We start from the raw sequence: 19,850 nt of genomic DNA on the forward strand, positions 1-19,850 counted from the left end.
TGGTCATTGAGAATATTGTTTGGCTGTTTTTTTTTTCACTTTAAAGTTATGAGAATACAGTAGTAATAATTCTAGTGAAAACAAGATGGATAACCACAACTAAAATATAGTTAATTTACATGCTGAACAATTGGAAGTATACTTCCTTTTATTTATAAATTGGTAATTTTAATTAATTTCTTTTAAAGCATTTTAATTACATATACCGCGTAACAATGATGAAATGACCGACAAATTAGGCTGAACCTGTTGATCCTTTCCCAATCATTTTTATATGATTTGCACACTAATCAATGTAAAATAAATAAATCAATAATTCCAAGATTCGCAACCATATACTTTGATTTTATTTAATATAATTTTCTATTAGAATGATTCGTTTAGACTTTACTAACCTGTCTGACGGCAGTGATATGTGTTTCAGTGTTAAATGCTTGATACATGGAAATCATGTAATCCTCGTTGCAGCGGGGAGATCTGGCCGACACCAGGTTGCATAGGGACTGGATGGTTTTTGAGATCAGTGTCAATGTTCGATTCAACTGCGTGTCCTGCAAACAACATAAAAACCAAAACATGGAGATAACAATATTATTGAACAAAAATCTAAATTCATTAGCCTTTCAATAAATTCAATATTTCAGTAATTTCCATCTGTATGAAGATAACAGGTTCAAATAGTTTAAAAATGATGGTTAAGACATCATAGTTCAACTGTGAGAAAACTCAAACTGATCATGAGAACTACAATCCTGAAATGACCATAGCCTAAGTAGGATACTATTGATTTTAATCAAAACAAGGTGTTTCTAACTGTAAACTAAAATGTAAATGTATCTGTGCCAAAACATTAATATTTATTATAATTTACATTTGTCTTTTGTATATTGTATTTTTATCTCTAATTATCTTGCCGTCCAGGATAGCCGAGACGACTAATAGGCAATATCCATCACACACGAAGCGTAACGTCTTCATAAGACGTAGCTGACGTATATCCTAATGTTAGATAATCTGTTCATTTCACACCAGCGTAACGTAGATTTAACATTGGGAGATACGACAGCTACGTCTTCCAGAGACGTATTTCTAACTACGCTACGCTTGACGTGTGATGGTCATAAGTGATGCACCCTTCAGTCTGCTAGAGCTACAGAGCTACCTGATCGAGGGTTCGAATCCCGCCAGTAAGCAAGGACGTTTGATCATCTCTTCACTTTCGTACTTTCCATTACCCAAGCACAAGCAAACAGCTCATATAGGCATCGTTGACATAAAAAAAGAATCAATTTATTTTTTAAGAATAGATAGAACCAAGAATATATTGAAAATTATATTTTTCAAGGACCTGCTCATAATTTTAACAGATGTCAACATTGGTAAACGTTGAGTAAAAGGTAGCAATTCATTAATGATACTGTACAATAAAATCTTTCAGAAACAACCCAACAAATCATTTTTAAAAATAAGTGAGATAATTATTCTGGATTAGAATAATTCATCATTTCAACGTGAATGCAGCAAACTTAATTATTCCCTCAAAAACGAATCCCTTTATTTTCTCAAAAACGATCCCTTCATTTCTTTCAGAAATTTATTCCTTATTTTAGCTTCTAAAAAGTTTTGTTAATAAAATTTGTAATTTTTTGAAAAAAATTATTACATAATCGATTCGACTTGAATCGATTATAATAGAGTATGAATAATTTTATCATAATAATAATTATAGAACGAAAATCCAAATTAAATGCTGTAAATCAACCTGAAGATTTTTGCTATTCTGCAAATATTGACAACAGGGTAAACAGCTAGATGGAAAATTCATTTTATCTTCTATGAGAAGGTTCTATAAGTTTTATTAGTAAAGTTATTTAAATGATGCAGGGTACAGTCAAAATGCTTCAATTAGTTTACTAATATCGTTTTAAAGCTACTAAGATATATAATCAGTTGAATAACTTTGAGCAAAAGTAACTTACGATCTGTTCATTGGTGAGATCAAATAATCTTGGACCCAAAATTGCCGGTGCAAAGAACCTTAGGAATATGAAGCCAGAAATTACAGAGTACCGAACTTCCTTGTTATCTGAAAAAAGTCAATACATTCAAAATGATACAAAAATGAAATAATTTCACATGACAAAAATATTTGATATGATAGCATTGCGGTCTGAAATTACAAATCACGATCGTTTTATTATTTATCATAATATATCATGTTCATCATTAATATAATAACGATCATTTAATGAAGATCATGCACGACGTTTTTAGCTGAACATTTAATATCGAACACGAGAATTTTAAGTATTCTTATTGGAGAAATCAATTTTATTGCTTCATTGAAAATTGAATAGAAGTATGAAGCTATAATTTCATAGTAACCCATCTTATTGCTTCACATAATCTTTTTTAAAATCCTAATCAATTCAGTAATATTATAAATTTTATAATATGTTCAATTTATACAAGGTTAAAATCAATTTGAATCGAATCGAAGAATGAAAGAATGATGTCTAAATATTATTAGCATGAGAATAATTTTTCTATTCCAATAGAATTTTCCAGTAATATTCAAGAATACGAGATGACATCAACAATATAAGCATGCTTTGTTTTCACTAAATGGACAGATCTAATGAACTTACTTCAAAATACTAGCCATTGAAAGATGCAACAAAGCAAATGATCCAATTAATATAATATTTAAATACGCTAATCTATAATAATACAAATTCTCAACTTCAGGAATCATATTTTCAACGGTTTTTCAAGTATGAGCTAGCAAATAACTAATTCATCATCACTGTTGGAAAGATTGATAATTCAATAATAATTCGGTGGTTAGAGATTTTATTCATTCCTAACAATAAGTATTACTGAATGAAACTAATTACAAGTTGAAAATGAAAAGTAAAGTAGAAATACATAAAGTAGAGATAAAGTTAAGATAGCAAAGTTAACTAGTATTTGAATTGAGTTGTTTATAGATTAACACATCAATGAATGTTAATGACAAGTTTACAATGACGTTAACGTTTAACCTGAACGTTATCCAGTGATGGTTTAGTGAAGTATTCTTATTTAATTTGGTTTTCAACTTTCCTAAATTCTAAATTCCCAATTTATAAATATTTTGGACTCAAAATTGGACAAATAAAATTGTGAAGTGTAAACATAACCTATTTTTGGACAATTTCTATCTTAATTTGGGAAAGGAACAGTTTTGGGCTTTAAGCCTGTTGTTCCTTTCCCAATCATCCATAGTTTATAATGATATTGTAACCTATGTATTACTGTATAAATAAATAAACAAATACCTCAGAGTGGAAAACTTAGTCAGTCTTAAAAACTTAGTCAGTCCAAGTCACATTGGCTTGAATTTTGTTGTGGTTGAAATGGAAACCTGAGAGAGTAGACTCTGGTTTTCAAAAATCAAGTTTTCAAGATAACTCACCAGGAAAATTTTGCAATATCACAAACTAAACTCAGATTTACGACAAAACTATTGAGTTCAAGGCTCAACTCACACTACCTCGACTCAAATCGTACGACTCCAGTCTCTCGACCTTACGACTTCTTGCTCATTGTCACTACTTCAGTTCCATGCTACTTCATTTCTAACCTCACATTATTAAAAATATGAGATCCAATTCATTTGTTAATACAATTACAAATCATATGAATATGATAGAACAACAGGCATAGCCCAAAACTATTCTGTTTCCAAATTTTTATATAAAAAATGGCATGCGTCACTTCTGCGCATGTAACAAACTTTACAATAATTATTATGAATATATTGTCTTATCTAATACTTAGTTTGGTCTTACCCAAAATGATAACATGACTTTCATAAAACATATCTTGACTTTCATTAAAAATGCACGGTACTACGCAACTCAAGTCGAGGCTCGACCAACATGTCGAGTCGACGCTCGACTCAGTCTCACAGTCGTGAGATCGCGGAGACTAGAATCGACTGGTCTGAGTGTCACCTCACCATTTGGAAATACATAGACCTACTGCGTCGAGAAGAGACTAGAGTCACAGTCTCTTCTCTATTTGATTGGCGTAAGTGAGAGTTGAGCCTTAGGGATATTCCTCAAGGTATTGTAGCCATATGACAATAGTCATCTCTATACTTTCTTTATTCATTTATACGATAAGTACATAATCAAAGTGATAGGGAGAGGAAAAATAAGGTAACATTGTGTTATTCCTCTCCAAAATTTAGATAACACATAGTCCTAACCTAACTAACCTTATCGTCATAAGTCTTGTAGTGCTTCAAGACTGTTTATACTGTTTTTAACCTGATAATATTTGAAAAACAAACGTTTTAATTAAACTGACCAGGAAAATAGGCAGCTGCCAGCTCTCTCAGATCATGAAACACCTGACAGAGTATGGTGGGACACTGCAGTGCCGAACTGGTGATGGCCTTGAATATATTGCCCACGTACTCCTTGAGGTTGGCCAGGTTGCTCTGTATGGTGGTTCGGTCCTTAACTTTGGCCGGGTCTATCTCGCAAGGTTTCCGTTCTAGAAAGACCTGGTCGAGAACGGGTCGCAGCGTTTCGTGCAAGTAGTGCAGGCCTGCCAACCTCATCACCTCGTCCATCATCTTCGAGACAAGCGTGTTGCCGCGGAAGATGGTGTTGGCATCACTGACAAACAAAAAAAGATATTGGAAACTGTACGAAAACTACTGTCATCGGAATATTGTGTTGGCAACACTATCAGTCAACATATATCAATCAATCAAACAATAACAATTTTAATCAATTCAAAATAATATACATAAAAGAAATCTAAATACAAAAATCACAATCATCAGAAATAAATTTCTATTAAATTCCAAAACAGGCTTCATGGTGGGGTGTGCTGAAAAGAAAAAAGGACGAAAAATACCCAGCCAACTATGGTTTCCCATGTAATAGGCAGGTAGAGGGTATAAAAGGAATGAAGGCTGAAGAGGAGCGGAAAAGGGAAGAATTGGAGAAGAAGGTAGGAAAAAAGAAAGAAAAAATATGAGCAAAAATTGTAAGCGAGTCCTCTTTCAACAAATGTATCTAAAAAACGGCCTTGCAAACAGTAGTTAGAGCAGAAATATTATTAATAATAATAATAATAATAAATTTATTAGCCAAAAAACAGGATGTCACAATTTGACATATAGGCCAGTCAATATAACAGTAAAACACTCATTCAATACAAATACTGTCAATAAAAAACAATACAAAGTCACATTTACAATAAAACATGTATGGTATATTAATCCTATTCATATGACAGTAATATAATAAATTCTAAATATTGAAATCTTCTACATTCATTTTCATGTTGATAAACTCTTCAACTGAGTAAAAGGGGTTCTTCAAGAGAAATATTTCTAAAATCTTTTTGAACCTCCTGTGATTAAGTTGCCTCACCTCAATAGGAAGCCTATCATCAATTTAATTGCAACATTCGAGGGACTTTGATCAGTTTTATGCAGTCTGCTTCGTGTTACATTGAGACTCATACGTCGATATGAAAGAAAAAGTTACTGTAGGTCAAGGTTTTTATTTCAAGTTTAGTTTTTCTACTAATCTTAGAGTCTATGAGGAAGTGGTACGGAACAAGGTTTATTATTTTAAAACACATATTCAAAAGAGTGAATTCCTAATCAATTAACTCAGTTAACATTATTACAATTTATTCATAGATTGAATGTAGAAATTTGTAATTGAGTTGGTTCATGTTACAAAAATCAAGTTAAACGGGGTTTATGTGAATACAAGCTCTACTAATCTTTGTCGGATAAATAATTTTTAGTCAATTCACATCCTATAACAAAGAACCGGTATACCTTCACCGGAGTGAACAAAAATCCAAACTCACTTTCCCGTAAAATACGTCCGTGATTCAACAAAAATATCGTCCTGGACTCTTCTCGGTTTTTCAGTACTGCAGTGCTGATAGCACTGCATCAGATGGGTGGGAATCCACTTGAACTCAATTTATATTATTATAAATTGATTTTTTAATTTCTTAATTTTATTTTCTGAAAGTGTACATTTTACAATGTATTCCCCTGAGAATAATTACTCCTCTAATATGGAACAAGACCGTGTTTACTCATGAAAGAATACGTTCACTGCAAGGTCTATAAATACAGGTCATGACACAATCCCGTGATGCATTGCAAATTCGCCATTTTATGGGGTTCTAGTTCATCAATTTTCAAGTTTATCAGCTGTTATCATTACAGATTGAACAACATTAAGGCCCGGTTGCACAACAGCCGGTTAAATTTTAACCGTGATTAATTCCACGAGAACCAATCAGAGAAGGCGTTATTGAAAAGACGGCTTCTCTGATTGGTTCTCGTGGAATTAATTACGGTTAAAATTTAACCGGCTGTTGTGCAACCGGCACTAAGTGTTATTTTGTTATATTGTTCAAGGAATATTGCTTGGCTTTGAATTGTAAAATAAATTCTTCCGACAGAATAATAAAATTTAGATTCCAACTAGGAACTGAATTGTTGATTTTAGATTTAATTGATTGGGAACTTCAAACTGTTTTTGAGGTTAGCCTTTTGTCCCAATGTCTTATGAATCGTAACAAGTTACAAAAATAAGAACATTTTTGATAATAAAAAAATGAATTATTGAAATTTCATTATTATAAAATCGAAAACCTGAATTTAAATATTATCCGAACCAGAATATTGTTTTTAAAAAGCATAATGCATGATTTTGTTATGAGCAGATTGGAATATTTCAAATGTACCGCCACATAATGGCCGCTCCATAAGGAACACGAGTGTCATAACCTGTATTTATAGACCTTGGTTCACTGTCACTGTTGTGTGGGAATCCAGCGTCAGTATTATTGGGTTACAAAAATTATTGCATGTGTTACATTTAGCAATCTATTATTTGAAATCGATCTAGTGGTGAACTCACGTGACTTTGGATATTTCCCAGGTGGCTAGCTTCTTGATCATAGGCACCACCTGGTTATGATGCATCAGTATCCTCACCAGTGGCTGTGCCGCGTCTATCTTGTTTGGAATGATTTCTCCTAATAAATAACAGGTACTTGATGTGATCGGCTGAAACAAATTTAACAATACAATTTAATTAAACTAAATACAAAACTAATAAACATGGAAAAATTCACCATGAAAGTTCAGTCTAAAAATTATTGACACGATAGAATTAAGTAATTATAATTATGTTGAAAATTTGAAAATTACTCACTTGCTAAGTAACAGATATAATCAAGTTATGTTACAATACGATTTTTCTCCCCCGTTTGAGATGTGTTCAAACAAAATTCATTATTATTTTTTCCTGATTTTTTTCTCGTTTGAGATGCGTTCAACTGAAGTTCATTTTATTTTGTTATTCGGTCTTCATATTTCCTTTGAATAATATGAAATTTGATAAAACACGTTTTGAGTACAGTCTAGAAACTCTTAGGGCCGGTTTCCGAGCTCGGGATTTAGCTAAGTTCTAGACTTCAAACAGAAAATTGGCTTTCGCTACGTTCTAGACCTTAAACAGCTGAGTGAGAAAATTGGCTTTCCGAAACGGTGCGTAGTCGCAGTAAAACGACTAACGATTTTTAAATTAAATTCGAAAAACTAGAAAATTGTAAAAAAAAGATATAATGGTGCAAAGTTTTGAATTATTTAGGAATGTTTTATTTCGTCAAGGAAAAACGTTTCCAATTATAGAAATGAGAAAATAGAGATTATCATTAAAACTGTGACTATGCCCAATACCTACTATTACTTCTATTTACTCAAGTAATAGTAGATATTGCTATGCCCCGTTTCGGAAAGTCAATTTTCTGATTCCAGCTGTTTAAAGTCTAGAACTTAGCTAAATCCCGAGCTCGGAAACCGGCCCTATATCTATACCTTACTGTTTCTGTACGAATGCAGATATAATCAGCAAATGATTGAGATGCGCATGTTCGTGGCGTGCAAGTCTGTACCCAGCTTTACGCGTAGGAAATTAAATCGCTTCAACTATCATGTGGAGAAATAATTGATTCCAAAACTGAACTTCCAATTCACAAAACTAATATTCAGTAAGGAACTGATGGATTAATGTCCTGTAAGAAAATGTGAATATAGTTCTTGAAATGTATGTATTTAGGGCTACTCATTTTTTAAATTGTGTTTTCAATCTGTTATTTTATATTGAAAACTTTTCAAAAAAGGGTACAATGATGTTATTTTATAAATAGATGAATATAGTTATACAAGAAAACTATCAAGTAACTAAGTACAAACTAATTAATAATTTAAATTAAGTTTGAAAGTGTTTGTTATGTCTGACCTGAACGGCAGGACTCTGTAGCACTAGATCCCTAAGCTTGTTGTAGAGTTCGGCTTGGAATACGTGGTCAGCAGTGTAGTGTATCCTGAGTCGCAGTGAACCCATGTTGTTCTCCTCAGCCCCCAGCACTGAAGGTGAAGACAACTTGGAGACGCCGCGCTTCCTCGGCTGCAGGAAATACCTACACCAACAAAAGACTTTTAAGTCACTACAAAAATTAACAACTTAAGCAAAATCGTCAAATAAATGGAAGTACGAAGTAATTAAATTTGCTAAGGATTTTAATAGGACTACTTAAATTGTTTAACTATTATAGTAATCACTACTACCCTTGTGGTACTTGATAAAAGTGAAGCCAGTTAACATATTCATATTTTATAACAAAGTTCAAGATTAAGGTACACAATAACACAAGCCTATTTGTCAAGTTCTACTTTAACGCCATTTTACATCTTAATGTTCATCGATCTCACAGTCGATGTACACACAACCAATAATCGATACACTACACTATCTTCCCTTGATATATCGATCTCACAGTCGATGTACACACAACCAATAATCGATACACTACACTATCTTCCCATCGATCTCACAGTCGATGTACACACAACCAATAATCGATACACTACACTATCTTCCTCCTTAAAAATAAGAATAATAACCTACATATTGTTAAACATAATGTTACTCAAAAAACTACAATTCATTACATCCAAAAAATTTTGGTTGATTCATAAATTCAATTTCATATTAAATCCAGTTTCCATAATTCTAATTTCATTATATTATTATTTCAAATCATCCTTATCATCAATAACTTATTCATAATCATCCAAATATTTTGGTTTTACAACTACCATACCACCCCTAGTGCGTCTCTGACCAGACCTTTTTTCAATGATGGGAGAATACTCTATTCTTCCATTGTTTTCTTTATACTTTTTTATAAAAACAGAACTAGTTTCGAACACTAATGTCAAATCAAGTTTTGACACTTGAAAATGGCATGAGTGCTCGAAGCTAGTAGTTGTGTTTATAAAAAAAGTATAAAGAGGGTACTAGTAATTAAGTAGTTTATAAAATATGTATTGATGTTGTAGAACGTCTTCATAATTGTGATGGAATTGTTAATGAAGATTCATTAGAGAAGAGGAAAAATTACAATCACTTTTAAATTGCTATGGCAATGTTAAGAGATTAGAAGAGTGTTGAATGAAGATAACTGCATTAAATGTATTCCTTAGTTGAGAAAAGAGATACAATCCTTCAATAGAAATACGAATACAAGAAACAAAATCTATTATAAGTATGAGAAAAACAAAAAACTTTTTTTCAAATTTCTATGGGAAGAGGATATTGCCATAGAGTAAAGATAGCATAAGTAGATATCCCATGGTATAGGTCGTTTATGTTTCAAATTTCAAGCCTATTTCTAGTTAACTCAAGCCGATTACTATGGACTACTGTCTATTATTACTGTTTTGGTCGACTGAGAGTGTAAGAACGACACAGCATGAGAGACTACAGGCGTCACATAGCTCCACGAAAAATAACTACTAGGACTATCCGCTTGAGTTAACAGTGAAATTTGGAACATTAACGCCCTATACCATGGGATATCTTCGTATGCTATATTTTCTCTATGATACTAGTACTTAAGAAATTTATTGAATATGTATTGATATTGTGAAACTTCTCCATAATGGAATTGTTAATTAAGATACATTAGTCAAGAGAAAAATTACAATCAGTTTTAAATATTGCTATGGGAATTTTATGAAATTAGAAGAGTGTTGAATGAAGATAACTGCATTAAATGTATTCATTAGTTGAGAAAAGAAATACAATCCTTCAATAGAAATACCAATACAAGAACAAAATCTATTATATGTATGAGAAAAACAGAAAACTTTTTTTCAAATATCTATGAGGATATTGCCATAGAGTAAAGATAGCATAAGTAGATATCCCATGTTCAAATTTCAAGCCTATTTCTAGTTAACTCAAGCCGATTACTATGGACTACAGTCTTTATTACTGTTTTGGTCGACTGAGAGTGTAAGAACGACACAGCATGAGAGACTACAGGCGTCACATAGTTCCACGGAAAATAACTACTAGGACTATCAGCTTGAGTTAACAGTGAAATTTGTAACATGAACGCCCTATACCATGGGATATCTTCGTATGCTATCTTTTCTCTATGATACTAGTACTTAAGAATTTATTGAATATGTATTGATATTGTAAAACTTCTCCATAATGGAATTGTTAATGAAGATTCATTAGTCAGAGAAAAATTAACAATCAGTTTTAAATTGCTATGGGAATTTTATGAAATTAGAAGTGTTGAATGAAGATAAATCCATTAATAATTAATAATTCAATAGAAATACCAATACGAGAACAAAATCTATTATATATGTATGAGAACAACAGGAAAACTTTCTCAAAATTTCTACGAGAAGAATTTAAAATGAAGAGGATATTTCTTTCTTTGACTTCATTAGTTGAGAAAGAAATTTCAAACAATTAAAGAACTACATGACATGGTAAAATTGTGATTTGTAGTGAAATGTCCATTTTGATTCAAAATAGTAAAAACTATAAAAAATGAATGTTGTAATGTAGTTAGTAAGTTTACCAAGCATTGCAGGAAGCATGCTGCTGCTGCTGTTGGCCCATGAGTGGAATCCTCACTTCACCCAGGAACACATTGTTGCCAGGTGCGTCGTGGAACAGGGTCACCACAATCTCTGACCACTCAGCCTCACTTTGAGATATCTTGTAACGAGTGTCAGTGCCTCGGCCCCCTCTCAGTAACTGAAATCAACAAACAAAAACAACATGACAAAACAGAAATATCACAAAGAAAATTTAAAGCATAATTTTTCAATTGTAATGATAGCATTACACTTATTAATGAAAGTTTTGTTTTATTCTTGAGTAGCATAGCCACCTCCAATAAAAGGCCCTGGCCTACGATATTGCAACGTCGCAGTGTAAACCTAGATCTAATATATGATTGGTGAAAAGATCAGCTGGTATTTTTTAAAATCTTTTTCACCAATCATGTATTAGATTGTAGGCTACACTGCGACGTTGCAGTATTGTAGGCCGCGGCCTGTATTAGAGGTGACTATGGTGATAGTCAACAAACGAGTTATGAAGTGGATTTTTGTGATTAACGGTCTTAGAGACTTTCATTATAGTATTGCTGTATCAAACATTGTAATTTTCTTGATAATATGGTAGGTTCTATCATCATTCACTTGGAAGTGCGACTATTTTATATTATATATAAGAGTATTCTAGATTGATAGAGGCTGAGTAGTAGAGAGGGCTTGAAAGTATCAACTACGCCAGATAAAAAATATTTTCATTTCATACATAGATTAAACCTATTTCGGACCATGTGTTATCTAAATTTGGGAGAGGAATAGCACAAGGTTACCTTATTTTTCCTCTCCCCATAATTTTGATGATGTACTTATTGTATGAATGAATAAAGAAAGATACTTTATTCATTGAAAGATAAAGCCCACTGAATTTATCGTGAAATGAAAGTACAAATTCTACTATAAGATATAGCATAAAGATACTTTATTCATTTAACACAGCATAATAAACACAAGCACACAATTGAATGTCGTCAAGTGAAAGATGCAGTCCACTGAATTTATCTTGAAATGAAAGTATAAATTCTACTATAAGATATAGCATAAGAAGATATCCCATGATAAAGGACGTTTATGTTCCAAATTACACTGTTAACTCAAGCTGATAGTCCAAGTAGTTCTTTTTCGTGAAGCTATGTTACGCTGGTAGTCTCTCATACTGCGTGCCTTTCTTACACTCTCCCGCTAATACAGTAATAATCAACAGTAATTTTGCTTGAGATAACAAAAAAAAAACGCCTTGAAATTTAAAACATAAACCACCTTTATCTGGAATATCTATAAATGCTATATTTGATATGCTATCTATGCATCTATGCATATATCTATCTTTATATGCTATATATGCTATCTATCATGCTATATTTTGATAGCACTTCTGATATGACATTTTGATTCGGACAGTATAGTATGAATTCTCATACCAATTATATGTGCACAATGTGATAAATAAATGTCGTGCCTACCTCGAAGGTGATAAGCTCGTCGAAGACGGGCGAGTTTGATTTCTTGCGCACTTTGGTGCGGCGGGTCTCCACTTTGCCGTTGGTGAGCCGCACGGCGACCGATGCGAACGGGTCGCAGCAGCCGTTGCTCAGAGTCAGGTCGCTGCACTCCTTCACGTCGATGCACAGCCGCTCAGACAGTGTCTCCAAACAGTGCTCCAGCTTCACTTCCAAGTGCACTTTGCCCTGTAAACGTTTTTCAAATTAGTATAAAACACTTCACAATCGATGTTGCTTTCCATGACGAAACACTATATAATAACTCTGTTGTAGTTCAGACAGTGTGTTACTTGTAAATATTTGAAAAACAATTACTTTTCTTGGAGTATTGAGGAATGCATCAGCCCCGAGGCTGATGAAGCTCCTCTTCAGGATTGAAATGCATTCCTCAATACTCCAAGAAAAGGAAGTGTTTTTCAAATATTTACAAGTAACACAGTGTCTGAACTACAACAGAGTTACTTCAAAATCGATAGTAGGTATGTTCATTGAAAGGAGAAACAACAATAACATTGAGTTTGCTTCATGAGTAATCAAAATTCAATCAACACTTCAAAATGACTTTATGCAACGACTAGAAAATTATAACACTGTTTTCGATGCTGGTGGCACCAAAATTTAAACTCGGTTTCTGATGATGGCAGGAGGTTTCTTAATTTTGTCAAATTTTCACTAAATGAAGTTTTCAGTCTTCGGGGAGAATTACAGCATTTACTTTGGATTTTCGTTTAATAATAATTAATAATTATTATAATTTTCAGTTTGACTTTTTTCATACTGAATTTTCAATTCGTAAATATTTCAGATTATTAAGTTTTCATTGCGTCAAGTTATTCATTCATTATTATAGTTTATCAAGTTTTTACTTCGACAATTTTTCAGTTAGTCTAATTCTCATAAAGTTCTCAATTCATCAAGTTTTCAAAACATCAAGTTTTCAATTTATCAAGTTTTCAGTTCGTAAAGTTATCAGTCAGTCTTCTCTTCAGTTTTTCAAGTTTACTGTTCACTCTCTCTGTGTAGCTTTTCACCTATTGTTATTTCAATCTTCTTACCATATTATATAGTGAGGTCCAATTATAATAGCAGTTGATTAGCAATGGTATTGGTATCCTTGTCTATCATTCAACAAAGCGGATAGTGCTATCTCTTTCTCGCTTTAACTCTGTTGCCAGATCTTCTTTTAACAATGTAGAATTAATAATCAATTAACAAAATATTTCATCTTAATTACAAAAATACATTATTAAATTATTGAAAAATATAATTTCTTACTTAATAAAATATAATTGATTATTTTAAACAAGAATGAACAGTTAATATTACATCAATAAACCTGTATTGGCTACTGTCTATAGAAGGCATTGACAAGACAGAGTATCGGGAACGTTGATCTCCCATCTTTCTCCACGGCCATTATAACGTGGACCTCACTATAGGCTAGTTGGTTGATTTCTAACCTTACAAGTCACAAAGTGATACTTTATTTGAATGGTTGCAGATAAAATTTAATAGTCTATGCAACAGTTTCATATCATTTGTACTGCTGTTATTAGATTAAAAAATGTATTTCTTATTTTTAAAACTCGTGGCTGGAGCTCAAGGCTTCTTTTTCCAGTCACGCCAAAAAACTATTGTAATTTAATTATTTTGTTTGTAAAAATATTTCTTGTATTTGGCAATAGATTCATTATTCATTATTATTCATTCATAATAATATGGTCTTTGAAGCACTCGTGAGATGTTTAAGCCACGCGTTAGATTGCTACGCTCGCTCACTTGTGAATCAACTTTACATCTAACTCGTGCTTTAAAGACCCTCATTAGCCTCATTATAAAACTGTTGTATAAACTACGATTATGGTTTTATCCAACTTGAATCAAGTTGATGGTAAATAAATACCTTTATGATTCATTTTGTTCACTTTTAAATAGAACTTCTACAACTGACTTATCAAGTCTGGACGCGTTCAGGGCACTGGACCCCATCTTCAGCAGGCAAAGAACCATTAATTTCAGATTGTAGTTGCTGACTAACCTGCACTTCCGTGTCTGGATTGACGGCCCGGATGGGGAACCAGTGGTCCTTGTTGTGATAGAGCTGCAGCTCGTCGCGTTTGATGGCCACTTTGCCGATGATGCGATCCGACTTGTCGTGGTCGTACACGTAGATGCTCAGGTAGCGGAATCGCCGCGGCACACCGAACTGGAATTCCTCGCCGAAGAACGGACTGCAAGCAGAAAAACAAGTATTAATAATTATAGTAATGGATCAGATTCACCAAAATTTGCCAATTGGCAATCAAGTTTTCAGTTTGATTATCATTATCAGCTATCAAATCGGGATTGTATTGAATTCTTTAAGGTGGGCCTTCCACTGGAGCCGATTTCTTTCGAACTAGCATCGGCCGAAAACTACCGAACGATCCCCCAACAAAGAAATCTATAGATGCTACATGCATTGCAACAGGTTCATACGTCCGAGCACGGCCGATGAAGTTTTCGATCCGAATTGAATGGGATTTTCCAGCCGAACTAACTAGTGGAGCTGAGACAACAAAGTGTTCCTAACCTAAAATTGTTTCAGTCTTGTTTTTTTTTTTTTTGAAGTTGTTCTGTTTTATAAAGTTGTAACTATGGACAATGAAAAGTTGATAAGTTTGGTTAAAGAGCATGTTCCATTGTGGGATATGAGAGACAAAAGATATCATCGTTGTGATGCTCAAAGGAATCTGTGAGCAAAGATTGCTCAATAATGAATAACTAATTCAGTGGATATTTGTTTATTCAATTTTCAAAATCTCAATATAATCATTGTTTATGAAAAAATTTGGTGGTAGTAGTTAATGATAGTAGCTAATTCAATAATTGGCCACTAGACTGCCGTAAACGGTTCCAATGGACGACCATATTCGACCGAATTAAAGGCCGGTAGATTCGTCCGATCCAACGGCCGAACGGATCGGTTGAATACGGTTCCAGTAGACGGTTACCCTAATGGTTCAACCTCAGTTATCAACTGATGGATTAACAGGGTCAATTGTTTTCTCCGTTTGGTAGTCACTTGCTTTTCAATATTTTCAGGCTTCGCAAGTGGGATGAATGTATTCTCGTTATTTGAGTCCATCTCAGTTTAAACTTCTCATGAAGATGGACTCACATAGCGAGGATAAATTCATCCCACTTCCGAAGCTTAATTAAAATATTGAAAAGCAAGTGACTACCAAAACGGAGAAAACAATTGACCCTGTTAATCCATCAGTTAATAACGAGGTTGAACCCTTGGAGAATACAATACAATCCCGATATGATAGCTGATAATAATAATGAAAGATATGTTTGAAATTGTCAGATTGTTTGAAATCAATTTCCTTTGAATGTATCAAACAGCCAAAACCTTTGTCTTATTCTTTCTTTGGTGAATAGGGAACAAATATAATATTGTTATAGAGAAGCTTTGCAATACAATAAAACACATAAATTAACTAGATTGTAATGCACATTATGAATTGAAGTGGAAAACACAAAACATTCATGAAAAAAACACAAATTTGGAAATTTGAAGTAGAACTGCAATATTCAATCTATGATCCATCACAATACATTAGAAATTATTGTACGTGTCTTATTTCTAGTCTTAGAATTAGCAGATAAGAGTTTTTAGGACGATGTTATAAAACCAATGAGTAAGGCCCGATGCACAAAAGCCAGTTAAATTTTAACCGTGACTAACTTTACGAGAACCAATCACGGTTAAAATTTAACCGTCTTTTGTGCAACCGGCACTAAGAGGAATTGATTAAATGGAAGAGTGAAGGAGAGGAAAATAAAAAAGAAACTAGGAAAAATACAGATGAAGATGAAGAGAGAAAAAATAAAAAGGAAGTCGAGGAGAAAAATACAGATGAAGATGGAGAGAGAAAATAAAAAGGAAGTCGAGGAGAAAACTAATTAGAATTGCATCTCTTAATACGTTCGATAATATTATTCAGTTTATAATTTTAAAATTTATTAAAGAGTTATCAATATTGCTAGTTATTATACAAAGTGTATATGTCAGCATATCAAATCTACATGATATAAAGGAAGGTAATCCAATCACATCGCTTCTTTTTATATCATTCCCATTCATTTACTATAATATCCATCAATATTGAAAAAAATGAAAAAAGAAAAACAATGACCTACAGTAAAAATTAAAAGATTCAGAGAGAAAATTAAATACAGTAATACAAATTCTACCTCTAACTGATAGCTGTTTGAGGGAAGCTAGCATCAAAAAATCGAGATCAAATGTTGTTACATAGGGTAGTTTTCGATGTTGAGTGGTAGAGGACACTAGAAGTCCTAACTCCGTCTAATGAAGATTTTTTTTAATTTCAGAGTTAATATCAAACACGGATAATAAGCCATTGATAAGATAATATTCTTAGGGATAATCTCACTCAAGAGTTTTTTCGATTGTAGATGTTCTAAAAATTTCTTCTTGATCGAGTGATAGTGCGCAGAATACGTCGCGTTCTGAAACTGACCCATGGTGACGACTAGGCAGGTTTTTCGCTTCTCCTGCAACAAACATTTATCATAAATCAATAAAATATTCAATTAATTACGGAGGCAAATACATTACAACCGCTTCTAGGATACTGCAATTTTAATTACATCAAGATAGTATTGGTGAAATACATGAGACCTGTAGTTTAAGGCGAACACAACTGCAACAGACAGAAAAAACAAACGTAGCAGACATATCCAGACAGACTGAGTTGCAACATTCGAAGGTCTGAGCAGGGATTTCTCCGCCGTCTGTCATATATCTGCAGACGTTCGTCTGTTGCTGTGTGCGTTTGCCTTTATTAGCATTGAGTTCAAAGCATGTTGTATAAAATATTTCTCAACAGAAAAATTCCATCAACTTTAAAGAAATTTTCCACTGGCTGTTCAAAGATAATGTGACCGTATACAAGAGACTCTGGAAACTTGAGCATAAATTTATCTGTGGCATCTCGTCCAAAGCAGCATTCGCAAAGAGTATTTTTACAGAAGACTTTTCCACACGTTTTATGAAAAATTGAAAATATACATTTATTTTTACTTGTGAAACACACAACGACTTTTCATGGAAAATTGAAAATATAAATTTATTTACACTTTTGAAACACACAACGGCGATGTAAATATAGACCACAGATTAGAATAAATTCGGCTAACGGTCTGACATTTGAAAAAAAAACATCAAACGTTTTTCAACATGACACATCAGCTTTTCTACACTTCATGAAAAATTAGAGACCAAAATATGTTTTTACTTTTGAAACCAGGTAGAAAGGTAGAGATAATGCAAATACTAACGTGGACTACTGATTAGAATTAATCTGGTAAGTTTTGAAAAACATGTTTAAGGGTCGGTTTCCGAGCTTGGAATTTAGCCAAGTTCTAGACTTTAAACAGCTGGAGTCAGAAAATTGGCTTTCCGAAACGGGGTGTAGTCGTAGTCCACGTTTAAATTAAATTTCGAAAAACTAAAAAATTGAACACAATATGAAAAGAAAATAGAGTAATGTTTCAGCTATTTTGAATTATTTAGGAATTTTTCATTTCGTCAAGGAAACCCGTTTCCAATTATAGAAATGAGAAAATAAAGATTTATTTTGCTGCAACTATTTACTGCGACTACGCCCCGTTTCGGAAAGCCAATTTTCTGACTCCAGCTGTTTAAAGTCTAGTACTTACCTAAATCCCGAGCACGGAAACAGGCCCTAAGTTTGTCAGAGGACATCAATTTCTAAACTTTTCATGGAACTTGCAACTGTTTTCACTTTTGAAACCACACGACGACAATGTAAATACCAACAAACACCAGACACTACACATTTGAATGAAACGACTACTGGTACCATCTAAATACACCATTACTCATTCATTCCAACAGACATCGTGTCGAATCTCAATGAAGCCGAACAATGTCGGAGAAGAAGGAGGAAGAGGATGACGAGAAAAAGGAGGAGGAGGAGGACGAGGAGGAGGAGGAGGGGGTGAAGAAGGAGGAGGAGAAGGAGAAGTAAAAGTAGGAGGAAACTGGAGAAAATGTGAAGTTGATAAACGAAAGAGAGTACAAAAAGTTAGTTTTGATTTTCATTTGAGATAGAAAAGTCGAAGACGAAGATGAAAATGGGGGATGAGGGTAAATTACCAATATCCATTTCATATCATGTAGTGATATCGATGTAGATGATGAGAGAGAGATTAGATTATTAGTGCCGGTTGCACAAAAGCCGGTTAAATTTTAACCGTGATTAGTTCCACGAGAACCAATCAGAGAAGCCGTCTTATCACAAAGGCCTTCTCTGATTGGTTCTTGTAAAATTAATCACGATTAAAATTTAACCGGTTTTTGTGCAACAGGGCCTTAGAGTTTTTTATGTATGTTAAAATATTTACTGGTTAAATATTAAACTGATTAAATGACGGTAATGCTAATTCAACGAATTTTACAAAGTATAAAAAATTAATCAATGAGAATAAAGATTGAATGCAATTAGAATAACGATAGTATAAAATTGTGATGTAACTTCATAAATCGGCGGTGTTTCAGCAAATAATTGTCGATTCTCTAAGAAGGATATAAAATAATATCCTTCCCATCAACACACAACCGGGTGAGAGAGAAAGATTGATTGATTGATTGATTGAGTACTTTATTTATGTAGATTACAATATATACTGGCTTATACAATATATACAATAGCTTACAATACAGCAAAGTTATAGATGAATTTACATAATATAGACTAAGAAAATAACTATTGAACTGTATATGATATGAAAAAGCAATTTGTAATATAATAACTATAGATAATAATCATATTGTTATGCATCTACATAAATTGGCGGAGCTTTGGACATATCAATGTCCATTCTTCGGAAAGAATATTAAAAATATAAAAGAGAGAGAGAGAGAGAAGCCAAACTGTCAGCATTGATTGAATGGGACACGTTGGAGTTATTTATAAGGAATACTGACAGTATGAAGTAAATCTCACTATAGAGAGTAGGGAAGCAGTCGGACGAGGAGAAAGAGAATAAGTGCCGGTTGCACAAAAACCGGTTAAATCTTAACCGTGATTAATTCTACGAGAACCAATCAGAGAAGTTGTCTTTTAAAAAACGCCTTCTCGTCTTTTAAAAAACGCCTACCGTTAATCACAGTTAAAATTTGACCGGCCTTTTTGCAACCGGGCCTAAGAGGAAGAAGATAAAAATGAGGAAGTAATATAAATAATAACGATGGAAAAGAGAAGATGAAGAGGCAATAGAGGAGA

At 33.2% G+C, this 19,850-nt stretch overlaps 1 protein-coding gene across 1 annotated transcript; it reads right to left on the bottom strand.

Moving 5' to 3' along the window:
• Positions 1 to 395: 395 nt before the first annotated feature.
• Positions 396 to 17,122, bottom strand: LOC120355775 (GTPase-activating protein-like; the record flags this gene model as incomplete). Its single annotated transcript, XM_039444463.1, has 9 exons — positions 16,974 to 17,122; positions 14,567 to 14,759; positions 12,490 to 12,714; positions 10,990 to 11,168; positions 8,343 to 8,523; positions 6,957 to 7,105; positions 4,357 to 4,670; positions 1,980 to 2,086; positions 396 to 551 (listed from the first exon to the last, which is right to left on the bottom strand). Coding segments are annotated over exons 1-9 (1,638 nt in total), but the record flags the coding sequence as incomplete, so codon positions are not given.
• Between the last annotated feature and the right edge of the window lie 2,728 nt (positions 17,123 to 19,850).

Source organism: Nilaparvata lugens, unplaced genomic scaffold (assembly GCF_014356525.2).
Source record: "Nilaparvata lugens isolate BPH unplaced genomic scaffold, ASM1435652v1 scaffold4732, whole genome shotgun sequence".
NCBI classification, from domain to species: domain Eukaryota; kingdom Metazoa; phylum Arthropoda; class Insecta; order Hemiptera; family Delphacidae; genus Nilaparvata; species Nilaparvata lugens.